This window comes from Choloepus didactylus, chromosome 27 (assembly GCF_015220235.1).
Source record: "Choloepus didactylus isolate mChoDid1 chromosome 27, mChoDid1.pri, whole genome shotgun sequence".
Classification (NCBI taxonomy): Eukaryota; Metazoa; Chordata; class Mammalia; order Pilosa; family Megalonychidae; genus Choloepus; species Choloepus didactylus.
The window spans coordinates 5,262,634-5,276,882 of record NC_051333.1 but is presented as its reverse complement, the minus strand read 5'-3'; the positions used below and the strand labels follow the sequence as shown (position 1 = coordinate 5,276,882).

At 41.1% G+C, this 14,249-nt stretch overlaps 1 protein-coding gene across 1 annotated transcript in view; it reads left to right on the top strand.

Annotated features, from left to right (window-relative positions):
- The window catches only part of PPP2R1A (protein phosphatase 2 scaffold subunit Aalpha), a 30,270-nt gene extending 27,478 nt beyond the window's left edge, over window positions 1-2,792 (top strand). Inside the window, exons 14-15 of the mRNA XM_037819414.1 lie at window positions 2,097-2,188; window positions 2,340-2,792. Coding sequence (XP_037675342.1) covers window positions 2,097-2,188; window positions 2,340-2,356 — 109 coding nt within the window. The 3' untranslated portion in view covers window positions 2,357-2,792. The remainder of the gene's footprint in view (window positions 1-2,096; window positions 2,189-2,339) is intronic.
- The last annotated feature ends 11,457 nt before the right edge of the window (window positions 2,793-14,249 follow it).

Below are 14,249 nucleotides of genomic sequence, written 5' to 3'. Positions count from 1 at the left end.
GCAGGTTTTTTGTTGGAAAATTGGGAAGTTGATTCTGAAATTCACTGGGAAATGCAAAGATCTGGAATAGCCACGGCTGCCTGGAAGAAGGGTGTTGAAGAACTTACCCCACCGGTTATCGACTTACCATAACGCCACAGTAAGTCAAGCAGTGAGGTACTGGCACAAGGATATTCACGTAGCCCAGTGGAGATAATCAAAGCACCGAAATGGACCCCACATGTAACAGCAGGCGCCACTGCAGCTCACTGGGGAGAGGGAGGTGTTTCCCATGAGTGGTGCCGGGTCAGTTGGACGCTGATGGGAAGAAAACACCTCGACTCCCACATCTCAGTTTATGGACTGAGATGACAGATCAGAATCAGAAAGACTTCTGAAAAAAAAAGCCTAGTAAAGTAGGTGGATACCTTCATGACTTGGGGTAGGCACAGATATATTTTAATAGTGCACAGAAACCACAACCAAAGAAAGGAAAAAAATATTAAGTTGATAAAATTATGATCTATTCATCAAAAGACAGCATTAAGAGAGTAAAAAACGCAAGCTGCTGACTGCAAGGAGATACTTCCAAAACATATTTTTTACGAAGGCCTCATATCCAGTATACTTTGCTACAAATCAATAAGACAAAGAAACCCCAGAGATGGGCAAAAATAGACCCAGAACAGTCACTTTTAAAAGAGGGTCTCCAATTTGGCTATGTAAGCACAAAAGAAGGTGCTCAGCACCACTGGCCACCAGGAAAATGCAAGTGAATCCCCGTGGGGCATCATCACTGTCCCCCCCTCCCCTGGCTAAACTTGAAGACGACTCGGGGTACGGGGGTTGGTGTGGACATGGAGCCACTGGAAGGCTCCTGCCTTGCAGGCAGGGCTGGAAGTTGCTACAAGCACTCTCCAAGCTGGTAGACGCGAACGGAACTTACATGTACACCCTGCGAGACAAATGCAGTATTGGTGCTTATTTCTGCCAAACAGACATTCATGGTAGCTTTGTTCGAGTACCTGTCAACTACAGAGGGGATAAATTGTGGTTTATTCCTACAATGAAACACGGTATTCAGTGGTGAAAAAAGAGACAACTGCTTTGTGCAACAATGTGAGTCTCAAAGACATCATGGTGACTGCAAGAAGGCACACCCAAGAACACCCTGATTTCATTTCTGTCGAGTTCAAAAAGAACCAAAACTGATGATGACAGACGTGAGAACAGTGGTTCTGTTGGCTGGTGGGGCTGTGAACTGGAGGGACACAGCCTGCTGAGGCTGGAACATTCTCTGGGTCTGGAGGGCCTGGAGTGGCTCACAGGTGTATCTTCGGCACTGAAGATGTGTGACCTTCCTGTGTAGTTTATAACTCACTAAAACCAAACAACAAGGCAATGAGGCAAAGTCATCACACACTTTTAAGAACGCACTTAACTTAGGATTGGATGTCCTTAGGGGCAGGAAGACCCATCAGGAGACTTGCCAATGGCCACAGGAGAGATGTGGACAGCGTGGGTAGCAAAGAGGTCTGGAGACAAAGGGGCGGACTGAAAAGACACCCCTTCTTTCTCTCCGTGTCTGTTCCAGTAGCTAGCCTCACACCTTTAGTTTCTCCCTGAAGTCGTCGGCCATTGATTTGCCAGACCTTTGTCTCTGGCTGTCAGCACACTCCCTGGCCCCCTTGGGTGAGCGTGGGTGCCTGCTTTGGGCCCAGATGTGCCCCTCTTCAGCTTCCTATGCTCCCTTGGGTCTCTGCCTTCTGGCCTAAGCTCTAAAGGGCAGGCACCGAGAGTGCGTGATCCACCACTGCCTTCCCACCTCACACCTAGTAGATCTCAGAGGCTCTAGGGGCCTGTGACTCTGTGACCTGCTTTCCCGGTCTGCTCGGAGCTCTGCTCTGCCTGTTACGAGCCCCAGAGACTTTCTTCCAGGTTCTGGAGACTTCTCGCCTCTCAAGTATTGTATCCCAGACCTCAGAGAATCCTGTTTCACACATGTGTCTGTCTGTCCTAGATTGGAGAAACCACCCACCTGGTGTTCTGCTGTGTACACCTGCTCAGGTTCCCTTGCCCTCAGCTCAGCTGGCTCCCTTCTCCCTTTCTCCTTGCAGCACGCTGCAGAGCGAGGTCAAACCCATCCTAGAGAAGCTGACCCAGGACCAGGATGTGGACGTCAAGTACTTTGCCCAGGAGGCTCTGACTGGTAGGACCATGAGAATACGGAGAACCCCGGGGAGGGTGGTCTACATAGAGAGGGCACCAGTGAGGAGCAGCCCCTGGGGAGGGGAGGTACAGGGGCACTGTGAGCACAGGGAGAGCTATGGTTCTAATGCCCACCTGTTCCCGTCCCTCAGTTCTGTCTCTCGCCTGATGCTGGAAGAGGAGCCAACGCCTGCTCTGGTGTCCGCCCACCCCCCACAAGTCCTTCCTCAGGGAGGCAGTTGGGGGCCTCTGGCTGTCACTCCCTGTGCATGGTCTGACCCCAGGCCCCTTCCCCTAGCACGACTGCTCCTCCCCCAGTCTAGGGAGACTTCTTACTGTCCCCCTCCTAGGGGCTGAGGGAGAGGTAAGACAGGACAGTGACTCTGGGAGGAAGGGGGCACGCCCACCCGCATCAGGGAAGAGGCGTGAGATCCCCAGTGACTGGCTCCTGCTGCTGTAATGGGGACCCCCCTTCCACCACCTACTTCTCCCCCTCCTTTCTTCCCCCCCCTTGGTGTTTTTTTTGTGTGTCTACTGTGCCATTTTTATTTTATTCATGGCCCTTCCCCCCTTTTCACAGAGAAATAAAGGTCTAGAAACAGCCAGTCGTCTGTTCTTAGTCATCAGCATGAAGGGGGGCTGTGCCCCATCAAGGCCACGGTCTCTTCCTGGAGGGCAGCCTACAGGAGGAGGGTCTGCAAGGTGTCTTGGGGGCAGCAAGGTCCTGTGGGGCAGTTCAGTTTAGCAGTTACTGCCCGTGAATATGGTGGGTAAGAGCCGGTCAGTACTCTGGAGCCAGACTAACTGGGTCCAAATTGTGGCTCCTTCAGTTAATAGCTGTGTGACCTGGAGCAGGTCACCCAATCTCTGAACTCAATTTTATACTCTGTAAATTGGGATGGCAGAAGGAACTATATCTTGTAGGGTCGGTTGTGAAAATTGAGTTCATACCCATCAAGTGTGTCTCACAGTGCATGGCACATGGAAAGCAAGCAGAGTTGGCTATACATTGCCAGAGAATCCCTGTGGGCCAGTTCCTGTGTGCAGGGAGAGGGCTCGGGCCCCATCCCTGAGGATGCCTCAGAATGACCAGGGCTGTGACAGCAAGTAGAAAGGAAAGGGGATTGTGACAGGTGAGTAGCAGTTGTCTCCCAACTTTTAGTATAAAAGCTTGACTTTTAGTTGGGTACATGTCTGCCTGGATTCTAGGCAAATTTCTCAACATCCCTAGAAACCTGGTCTTCTGCTACTATTACTAATGTGTGGCAGAATCAGTAACAGAGGAGGCTGATTCTAGAATGTAGAGAGCATTTTGGCGCAAGCTAAAGATTTGAACTTTGTCCTGGAAGGCAGAGCAGCCACAGGGGCTTTGGGCAATGAGCTGACAACATCACAGCTGCAAGGGGGAGAGACCAAGGCTAGGGGGCCAGGGAGGATATTCTGGTCTGAGAGTTTTGACATGGATCCGGAACCACGAAGGGAAGGGGGGAGGCAAAAAGGGAAAAAAATGAAAGATTCCCACAGACACGGAAACTGGTGATGCGTGGCTGTGGGGAGGGAAGGGTGGGGAGGGGGAGTCACCTTGGCAACAAGGACTCTTTCCAATCTCACCTCCTCCTCCCCGGAAACACTCTTGGTTCCTGCAGACTTCCCACACATGCTTCAAAACAGGCTTTTGCTTATCATGTTAACCTGTATCTGGGAAGTTTTCCTCCTCACTCTAAAGGAAACAGAAGTAATTCAATATAGAGGGAGAGGGAAGTGGGATGGAGCATCCAGGTAAGCATGAAGAAGAATGTGGGAGCCAAACCCTGAGGAGTCTCCAAATACCAGGGTGAAGAGCTTGAACTTGACCAAGGGAAGGTGGTCTGGTAAGAATGCTGGGAAGATAAATGTGGAGTCAAACTGGAGTCTGGGAGACGAGGGAGGTGGCTGGGATGATGGTCTCAAGAAGACAGACCTATGCTGGGACTGAGGAGATGAGCAGAGCCTGAGGAGGCTGATTTAATGCCACTTCTTTTTAAACCCACAGGTAGTTACACAAGGAGGAGCCAGAAGGAAGACTGTGTTCTTCCCCTGTCCTCAGATAAAATAAAAACAGCTATAGCTTCAGTATGTCTTGTCTGCCATCCTGCCTGGTAGGGACTTGAGCCCCTCCTTTTAGTCCTTCCCTGTCCAGCTGTGTTTTCCAGATGAGGAAACAGACTTAACAGACTTTGGGGTATGTGACGTAGGGTCTTGTAGACTAGCAAAACGAGATGTTACAAACCTCCCCCAGAGGAAAGATTACTTGATTTCCTCTGGTACTTTAAGATCCTCTTAGGGCTGAGAGAAGTTGGCCCTGCCAAGTGGGCAAGTTGAAAAAGCAGGGCATGGCTAGATTAGTAGTACTACAGGAAAACTGGCTTATAGTCCCTTAGCCACAATTCCAAATCTCAGAAATCCCTGAATGAGCTGCTGGGGTCAAAACCTGATCTGTGTTGAACTGATGTAGAGACAGAATCTCTGAAGACTATTTATAGGTTTTCCATCTTGGATGGGCAGTATATAACAGCAGAAACATTCACACACACATGTACACACACAAGTGTAAAAGATATAGAACTACTCACAAAAGTCCAGGCCCAGATGGCATCACTGTTGGGCTTTACCAAACATTTAAAGAATCAATACCAATTCTTCAAAACTCTTCTGAACAACAGAAGAGAACACTTTCCAACTCAGTCAAGCCCAGTATTACCCTGGTGTCAAAACCAGACATCAAAAGGAAAGCTACAGACCCATATCTCTCGAACATAAATGCAAAAATCTTCAACAAATAATAGCAAACTGAATCCACCAATACATAAAAGAATTAAACAGGACCAAGTGAAACTGACCCCAAGAATGCAAGTTTAGTTTAACACCTGAAGATCAATCAATGTAATATACCATATCAATAGAATAAAAAACAAAAATCACATCATCTCAATATATGTGGGAAAAGCATTTGGAAAAAAAATCCAACACTTAAAAAAATAATCAGTAATCTAGGAATAGAAGGGAATTTCCTCAACCTGATAAAGGTCATCTACAAAAAACACAGCTAACGTCATACTTCACAGTGAAAGACAGGTTTCCCATAAGAGCAGGAACAATAAAAGGTGTCTGCTCTAACCATTTACAGTTAACATTATATACTGGAGGACAGTTAAGCATGAAAAAGAAATGTACAAGCCAATTCTAAAATTCAATTGCAAGGGACACAGAATAGCCCAATCTTGAAAAAGGAAAGCTGGAAGGTTCACACTTCCCATTTCAGAACTTACCATAAAAAAAAATGGCGCGTGAGACTGGCAAAAAAAATAGACATGTAGCTCAATGGAGGAGAACTGGAAATACAGAAATAAAACCATATGTTTATGGTCAACTGATTTTCAGTAAACGTGTCAACACCATTCAATGGGGGAAAGAGCAGTCTTCAACAAATCTTACTGGGACAACTGGAAAACCATATGCAAAAGAATAACTATCTAAAACTATAAGACTCAGGAGAAAACATAAAGGTAAATCTTTGACTTTGGATTTGGCAGTGGATTCACAGACATGACACCAACAGCATAGCAACAACAACAAAAAAAACTACATCGTAGTTTAAAATTTCTGTGCTTCAAAGGACACTATCAAGAACGTGAAAAGACAACCCACAGAAGAATAGAAAATACGTGCAGGTTATATATCTGCTAAGGGCCTTGTATCTAGACTACACAAAGATCTCTTACAACGCAGTAAGACAACCCAAATAAAAAAGAGGCAAAGAATCTGAAGTCAATTCCCCAAGGAAGACATACAAATGGTCAACAGAACATGGAAAGGGGCTTGACATTATTAGTTATCAGGGAAAGGCAGATCAAACTCACAAGGATGACTAGGATCAAAAAGATAGTAACATATTGCTGGGGATGTGGAAAAATTGGAACCTTCATTTCAGGTGGAAATGTAAAATAGTGTACCCACCAAATTCCTCAAAAAGTTAAACACAGTTATCATTTGACCCCACAATTCCAATCCTAGGTATGTACCCAAGGAACTGAAGTTGTCTACCCAGGAACTTTGTGCACATATTTGTAGCAGCATTCGTAACTAAATGGGCAAACCACCCAAATGTCCATCAATTGATAGAATAGATAAACAAATTGTGGTATGTTGATATAATGGAATATTATTAAGCCATACAAAGGAATGAAGTATTGATAAGGTGCTACAACAAGGATGAACCTGGAAAACATACTGAGTCAAAGCAGCCAGCTACAAAAGGCCACATAGTGAATGATTCCATTTATACAAAATGTCCAGAACAGACAAAACTATACAGACATAAACTAGACTGTTGGCTGCCAGAGGCTGGCAGTGGGGGTACACAATGGGGAGTGAATGCCAGTGGTTACTGGGTTTCTTTTTGGTATGATGAAATGTTCTGGAACAAAATGGTGAGTGTTGTACAACTTTATAAATATACTAAAAGCCACTGACCTGTACACTATAAAAGGGTAGATTTTTGTGAATTGTCTCTCAGTAAAAAACAATAACTATGACGAAAAGAAATAAAAATAAGCAGCAGGCAGGATTTGCCCCACTGGCCGTTGTTTGCTGACATACATAAGTAGGTTCCCATGTATAAAATGGAATTTCTTCTCCCCTTCTTTCCACAGAATAATACTTGTCTGAAGTGCTATTTAGAAGATACTCTACACACTTACCTATCAACTTTTACCTTCATTGCATAATCACAGACTATACCCAGGACTGTTTTAATCCTTTGATATCACTTACACTTATTAGCCCATTACATGATTAAATTTTGTAAATCTGTGTTGTTGCGGAAAATGTGTAATTTACAGGTGTGAGCAACACTGTACATAAGTCCAAGGGATCAAATTTATTAATTGTGGACAGATCTGCCATTTAATTCAAAATTCATTATTCTTTTTAAAAAGTTAATACTACAGAGATCAAGGTGGCAGAGTAAGATGCTCCAGGAATCTGTCCCTGAACAGAGCTTTGAACAGCTATCAAAACAATGGCAAAGCCATGTTCCTCAGAGGTCCAGAAGACAGCCAGCGGGCTGGAAGAACCGCGTGAACACCGAATCAAGAAACTGCAACTCAGAGCGGAAAAAATTCATGGCTCCCGACTCGCCCCTCCCCAGCACAATGTGGAGCCAGCCTGAGCTCTCAGCGTGCGTCCCTGGGACCATGTGGGGAGGGAAGAGAGTAACCAGCAAGCAAATCCCGAGCTGGATGGATGTCCGTGATGGTCCATCTGGTAGTAACATGAAGGACTAAATCAGGACCCCAGTCTCTGTCTCAGCATCCCAAAACTTGGCCTGCACACAGAACCAGCTTGTGGGCAGCTAAAAGAGCGTAAGAAACAATCAAATCAAAGCAATCTGGGGTAAAGGATTACCACTTTCAGACATACGATAGAGCACCTGGGAAGGAAAGTATTTCATAGGGAAAAGTGTAAAAGGGGGCATCCAGATTTCTGAAAACAGGGGAATTCCTTAAGCCACAAGCACATGCCTAGACAAGATGTATGCTCATAAAAAACTGGAAAGAACCCTATGCATTCACCTTAGTCTGATCTTGACAGGAGGGCCAAGTGCTAAAAGAGAACCAGCCAACACAGAGCCAATTTGCAAAGACTGTGAAAGGTTATCTTTGCATTGGTTTTTGTTAGCTCTTGACACTGAGGGAAATCTGTCCTCTCGCTAGGTGGATACAAACTTAAGGAACAGCTCAGGGACTAAATTCCAGAGTTACCATGTTAAAATACACAGTCAGCAACAAAAGGTTACAAAATAAACAAATAAACATGAAATGATGTCCCATCCTAATGAAGAGTAAAACATCAGAAAAAATCAAGTAAGAAGACCAGACTTTGCAAATACCAAAGACTTTAACAAATTATCTCAAATATGTTAAAAGAACTAAAGAAAAACATGGAGAAAGAACAAAGAATATCAGGAAAATGAGATAGCGACACAATGAAAATATCAATATAGAGGTAGAAATTATAAAAGGGAACCAGAGATGGGATCCAAGATGGCAGATTAGGAGAGACAAGAGAAAATTACTTCCCAGTGAAAAACACTAGATAAAAGACAGAAAGCACTCCAGAATACCAGTTCCAGGGTTGTATTGGCTGGACAAGGTCTGCTATGTCCACAGCGACTGTGCACTTGGTGAAACCGAGAATCTGCATTCGGAAACGAGTGAGGCTGCTGGGGAAATGGCAGTCGTGCCACAATGGGGAGAAAACTGAGCTCAGTCTTTGGAGATGGATTAATTTAAAAACTCCAAAAGTGGCTGCGGATCTGGCAGCAAGAGCCGTGCAGCTGCTTAAAAGAGACTCATCTTAGACCCAAAGACACAAAGAAACTGAAAGTGAAAGGATGGAAAAAAATATCCCGTGCAAGCTAAGCCAAAAGAAAGCAGGAATAGCAATATTAATCTCATATAAAATAGACTTTAAATGCAAGGATGTTACAAGAAACAAAGAAGGTCACTATATGCTAATAAAAGGGACAATTCAACAAGAAGAAATAACGATCATAAATGTCCATGCACTCAATCAAGGTGCCCCAAAATACATGAGACAAACATTGGCAAAACTGAAGGAAGCAACAGATGTTTCCACAATAATTGCAGGAGACTTCAATACATCACTCTCTCCTATAGATAGATCAAACAGACAGAGGACCAATAAGGAAACTGAAAACCTAAACAATCTGATAAATGATTTTCAATTAACTGACATATATTGAACATTACATCCCAAATCACCAGGATACACATTCTTCTCTAGTGCTCACAGAACTTTCTCCAGAATAGATCATAGACTGGGACATAAAACAAGCCTCAATAAATTTTAAAAGACTGAAATTATTCAAAACACATTCTATGATCACAATGGAATACAATTAGAAATCAATAACCATCAGAGACTTATAAAAGTCACAAATATCTGGAGGTTAAACAACACAATCCTAAACCATCAGTGGGTTAAAGAAAAATAACAAGAGAAATTGCTAAATATAAAGACAAATGAAAATGAGAACATATCAAAACTTATGGGATGCAGCAAAGGCAGTATTGAGGGGGAAATTTATAGCTCTAAATGCATACATTAAAAAGGAAGAAAGCTAAAATCAAAGAACTAATGGAACAACTGAAGAAGCCAGAAAATGAACAGCAAACTAATCCTAAACCAAGTAGAAGAAAAGAAATAACAAGGATTAAAGCAGAAATAAATGACATAGAGAACAACAACAACAAAAAATAGAATAAATAGCACCAGAAGTTGGTTCTTTGAGAAGATCAACAAGATTGACAAGCCCCTAGCTAGACTGACAAAATCAAAAAGAGGGAATACCCAAATGAACAAAATAATAAATGAGAGAGGCAACATTACTGCAGATCCTGAAGAGATTAAAAAAAATTATAAGAGGATACCATGAACAACTGTATGCCAACAACAGCAAACTAATCCTAAACCATTACTAGATAATGTAGAGGAAATAGACAATTTCCTGGAAACACATGAACAACCTAGACTGACCAGAGAAGAAAGAGAAGACCTCAACCAACCAATCACAAGCAAAGAGATCCAATCAGTCATCAAAAAGCTTCCCACAAATAAATGCCCAGGGCCAAATGGCTTCACAGGGGAATTCTACCAAATTTTCCAAAAACAACAGACACCAATCTTACTTAAACTCTTTCAAAACATTGAAGAATATGGAACACTACCTAACTCATTTTATGAAGCTAACATTACTCTAATACCAAAACCAGGTAAAGATGCTACAAGAAAGGAAAACTACAGGCTAATCTCCCTGATGAATATAGATGCAAAAATTCTCAACAAAATACTTGCAAATCGAATCCAAAGACACATTAAAAAAATCATACACCATGACCAAGTGGAATTCATCCCAGGCATGCAAGGATGGCTCAACATAAAAAAATCAATGTAATACAACACACTAACAAATCAAAAGGGAAAAGTCAAACGATCATCTCAATAGATGCTGAAAAAGCATTTGACAAAATCCAGCATTCTGTTTTTGATAAAAACATTTCAAAAGGTAGGAATTGAGGGAAACTTCCTCAAAATGATAAAGGTCATATATAAAAAACCCACAGCCAGCATAGTACTCAATGGTGAGAGCCTGGAAACCTTCCCTCTAAGATCAGGAGTGAGACAAGGATGCCCGCTGTCACCACTGCTATTCAATATTGTGATAGAAGTGCTAGCCAGAGCAATCCCGCAAGACAAAAATATAAAAGGCATCCAAGTTGGAAAGAGAGAAGTAAAACTGTCATTATTTGCAGATGATATGATCTTATAACTGGAAAACCCTGAGAAGTTGACAATACAGCTACTAGAGCTAATAAACAAATTTAGCAAAATAGCGGGATACAAGATTAATGCACATAAGTCAGTAATGTTCCTATACACTAGAAATGACCTAACTCAAGAAAAAAGATACTATTCTCAATAGCAACTAAAAAAATCAAGTACCTCGGAATAAACTTAACCAAGGATGCAAAGACGTATATATAGAAAACTACATAACTTTACTAAAGGAAATAGAAGGGGACCTAAAAAAAATGGAAAAATATTCCTTGTTCATGGATAGGAAGGTTGAATGTCCTTAAGATGTCAATTCTACCCAAATTCATCTACAGATTCAATGCAATTTCCATCAAAATTCCAACAACCTACTTTGCAGACTTGGAAAAGCTAACTATCAAATTTATTTGGAAGGGGAAGATGCCTCGAATTGCTAAATACATTCTAAAAAAGAGAAGTGAAGTGGGAGGACTTACACTCCAAGACTTTGAAGCTTATTACAAAGGCACAGTAGCCAAAACAGTACAAAGATAGACAAATTGATCAATGGAATCGAATTGAGAAATCCAGGATAGACCCCCAGATCTAAGGTTGACTGATCTTTGATAAGGTCCCCAAAACCACCAAACTGGGACGTAACAGTCTATTCAACAAATGGGGCTGGGAGAGCTGGATATCCATATCCAAAAGAATGAAAGAGGACCCCTACCTCACCCCCTATACAAAAATTAACTTAAAATGGATTAGAGACCTTAATATAAGAGACAGTATCATAAAACTCCTAAAAGATAACGTAGAGAAACATCTTCAAGACCTTGTATTATGAGGTCACTTCCTAGACCTTATACCCAAAGCACAAGCAACAAAAGAAAAAAATAAATAAATGGGAACTCCTCAAACTTAAAAGCTCTGTACCTCAAAGGAATTTGTCAAAAAGGTGAAGAGGCAGCTAACGAATGGGAAAAAATATTTGGAAACCATGCATCTGACAAAAGACTGATATCTTGCAACAAAAGAAAAAAATAAATAAACGGGAACTCCTCAAACTTAAAAGCTCTGTACCTCAAAGGAATTTGTCAAAAAGGTGAAGAGGCAGCTAACGAATGGGAAAAAATATTTGGAAACCATGCATCTGACAAAAGACTGATATCTTGCATATATAAAGAAATCCTACAACTCAACAACAATAGTACAGACAGCCCAATTATAAAATGGGCAAAAGATATGAAAGGACAGTTCTCTGAAGAGGATATATGAATGGCCAAAAAAAAAAACAACACATGAAAAAATGTTCAGCTTTGCTAGCTATTAGGGAGATGCAAATTAAGACCCCAATGAGATATCATCTCACACCAATTACAGTGGCTGCCATTAAACAAACAGGAAACTATAAATGCTGGAGAGAATGTGGAGAAATTGGAACTCTTATTCATTGTTGGTGGGAGTGTATAATGGTACAGCCACTCTGGAAGTCAGTCTGGCAGCTCCTTAGAAAACTAGATACAGAGTTACCCTTCGATCCAGCAATTGCACTTCTCAGTAAATATCCTGGAAGATCTGAAAGCAGTGACACAAACAGACATCTGCATGCCAATGTTCATAGCAGCAATATTCACAATTGCCAAGAGATGCAAACAACCCAAATGTCCTTCAACAGATGAGTGGATAAACCAAATGCTATATATACACATGATGGAATACTACACGGCAGTAAGAAGGAACGATGTCATGGAATGTATGACAATATGGATGAACCCTGAAGATATAATGCTGAGCGAAACAAGCCAGGCACAAAAAGAGAAATGTTGTATGTTACCACTAATGTGACATTGTGAAAAATGTAAAATAAATGGTTTATATTGTAGAATGTAGGGGACCTAGTGGTAGACAGCAAATAGTTAAGGGGGGAATGATACTCTAATAAGAACAGATAAGTTATGGAGGGTAAACTTAATGTTCTGGGAATGCTCAGGAACGACTATGGTTTGTTAATTTCTGGGGGATATGGCAGGTTCACATTAGCAGAAATGTAGTTATTTTAGGGTTTTTTTTTCTTATTCTTTTGTTGGGTTATAGTCTATTTTCTTGGGGTAGGGTAGGAACATGTTGGAAGCAATGTAGTTATTTTAGGTTGTTTGTTTTTTCTTATTCCTTTGATTTGGTTTTGTTTGAAATGTTGCTATTTTTATTGATTTTTTATTTTTTTGATAAAGTTAAAAAAAACATAGAATGAATGTGAAGTAAATGAACAATGGGGCGAGGAGGGGAATGAAATGTTCTGGATGTTCTTTTTTATTCTAATTTTTATTTTTTGGAGTAATGAAAATGTTCAAAGATTGATTGTGGTGATCAATGCACAACTATGAACAACTAATTGTACACCCTGAACAATTTAATGTTATGCAAATATATCTCAATAAAAATGCAATTTAAAAAAAAAAGGAACCAGAGCTGAAGACCACAATAACCAAAATTAAAAATTCCTTAGAGAGTTTCAACAGCAGATTAGGGCTTGCAGAAGAAAGAATCAGTGAACTCAAAGATAAGACAATTGAACTGATTCAGACTGAAGAGTACAAAGAATAAAAAATGAAGAAAAGTGAGTAGAGCCTAAGAAACCCGTGGGACACAGTCAAGCATGCCAATATACACATTATGGGAGTCCCAGAAGTACAAGAAAGGGGAAGAAGGAATATTTAAAGAAATTATGGCAGAAAAGTTCCCCAAAGTTAATAAAAGATATGAATATACATACTCAAGAAGCCCAATGAACCCAAAACAAGATAAACTTGAAGAAATCCATATCCAGACACATAATGAAATTGTTGAAAGGCAAAGAGAAGAACCTGAAAGCTGCAAGACAAAAGCAACATGTCAGGTACAAAGGAGCCTCAATGAGATTAAGTGCCAATTTTGCATCAGAAACTATGGTGGGAAGAAGGCAGTGGGACAAAACATTTAAAGTGCTGAAAGAAATTAACTGCCAAACAAGAATTTTATAACTGGTGAAATTCTCATTCAAAAATGAAGGAGATCTGAGGTCTCTGGTTAGGTTTGATGTCCCCAACCCAAACGCAGAAAATTAACATCCACAAAGACTTCATCTTCAGTGATTCTACCAGCTCAGGTAGTCAAGGCTTTGGAGAATTAAAACAACCAATAAATAAAAAGTGAATTTGAATTTTTTGGAAACACACACATACACACAAGACACATAATATGCATAAACAGATTATCTTTTTAAATAATGTCTCCTTATTTTAAAAGTAATACAATGTTGACACTGTTCTACTGTTTCCTTGGGCTTTCCTTGTATAGGTTTAAAAGCAGGTATATATTGCCATCATAGAATGGACTGAGAAGTTTTCCATTTTTTGTTTGGAAACAGTTAGCATAGCATGAGACTCCTTTATTCCTCAAATAACATCTTTGGTAGAACTCACCCATGAAATGGAATGGGCTTGAGTGTTGATTACCTTTTCATTTTTTGCTATGGTAATTGATCTATTCAGTTCTGCTGCCTATTTTATGTCAATAAAGATCAATAAAATATTTCTTCAGAAAAAAAAAATTGAGAGATTAAGACATTTCCAGATAAACAAAAACTGAAGGAGGTGGTCACCACTATACCTGCCCTACAAGAAGTGCTAAAGGACTTCTTCAGA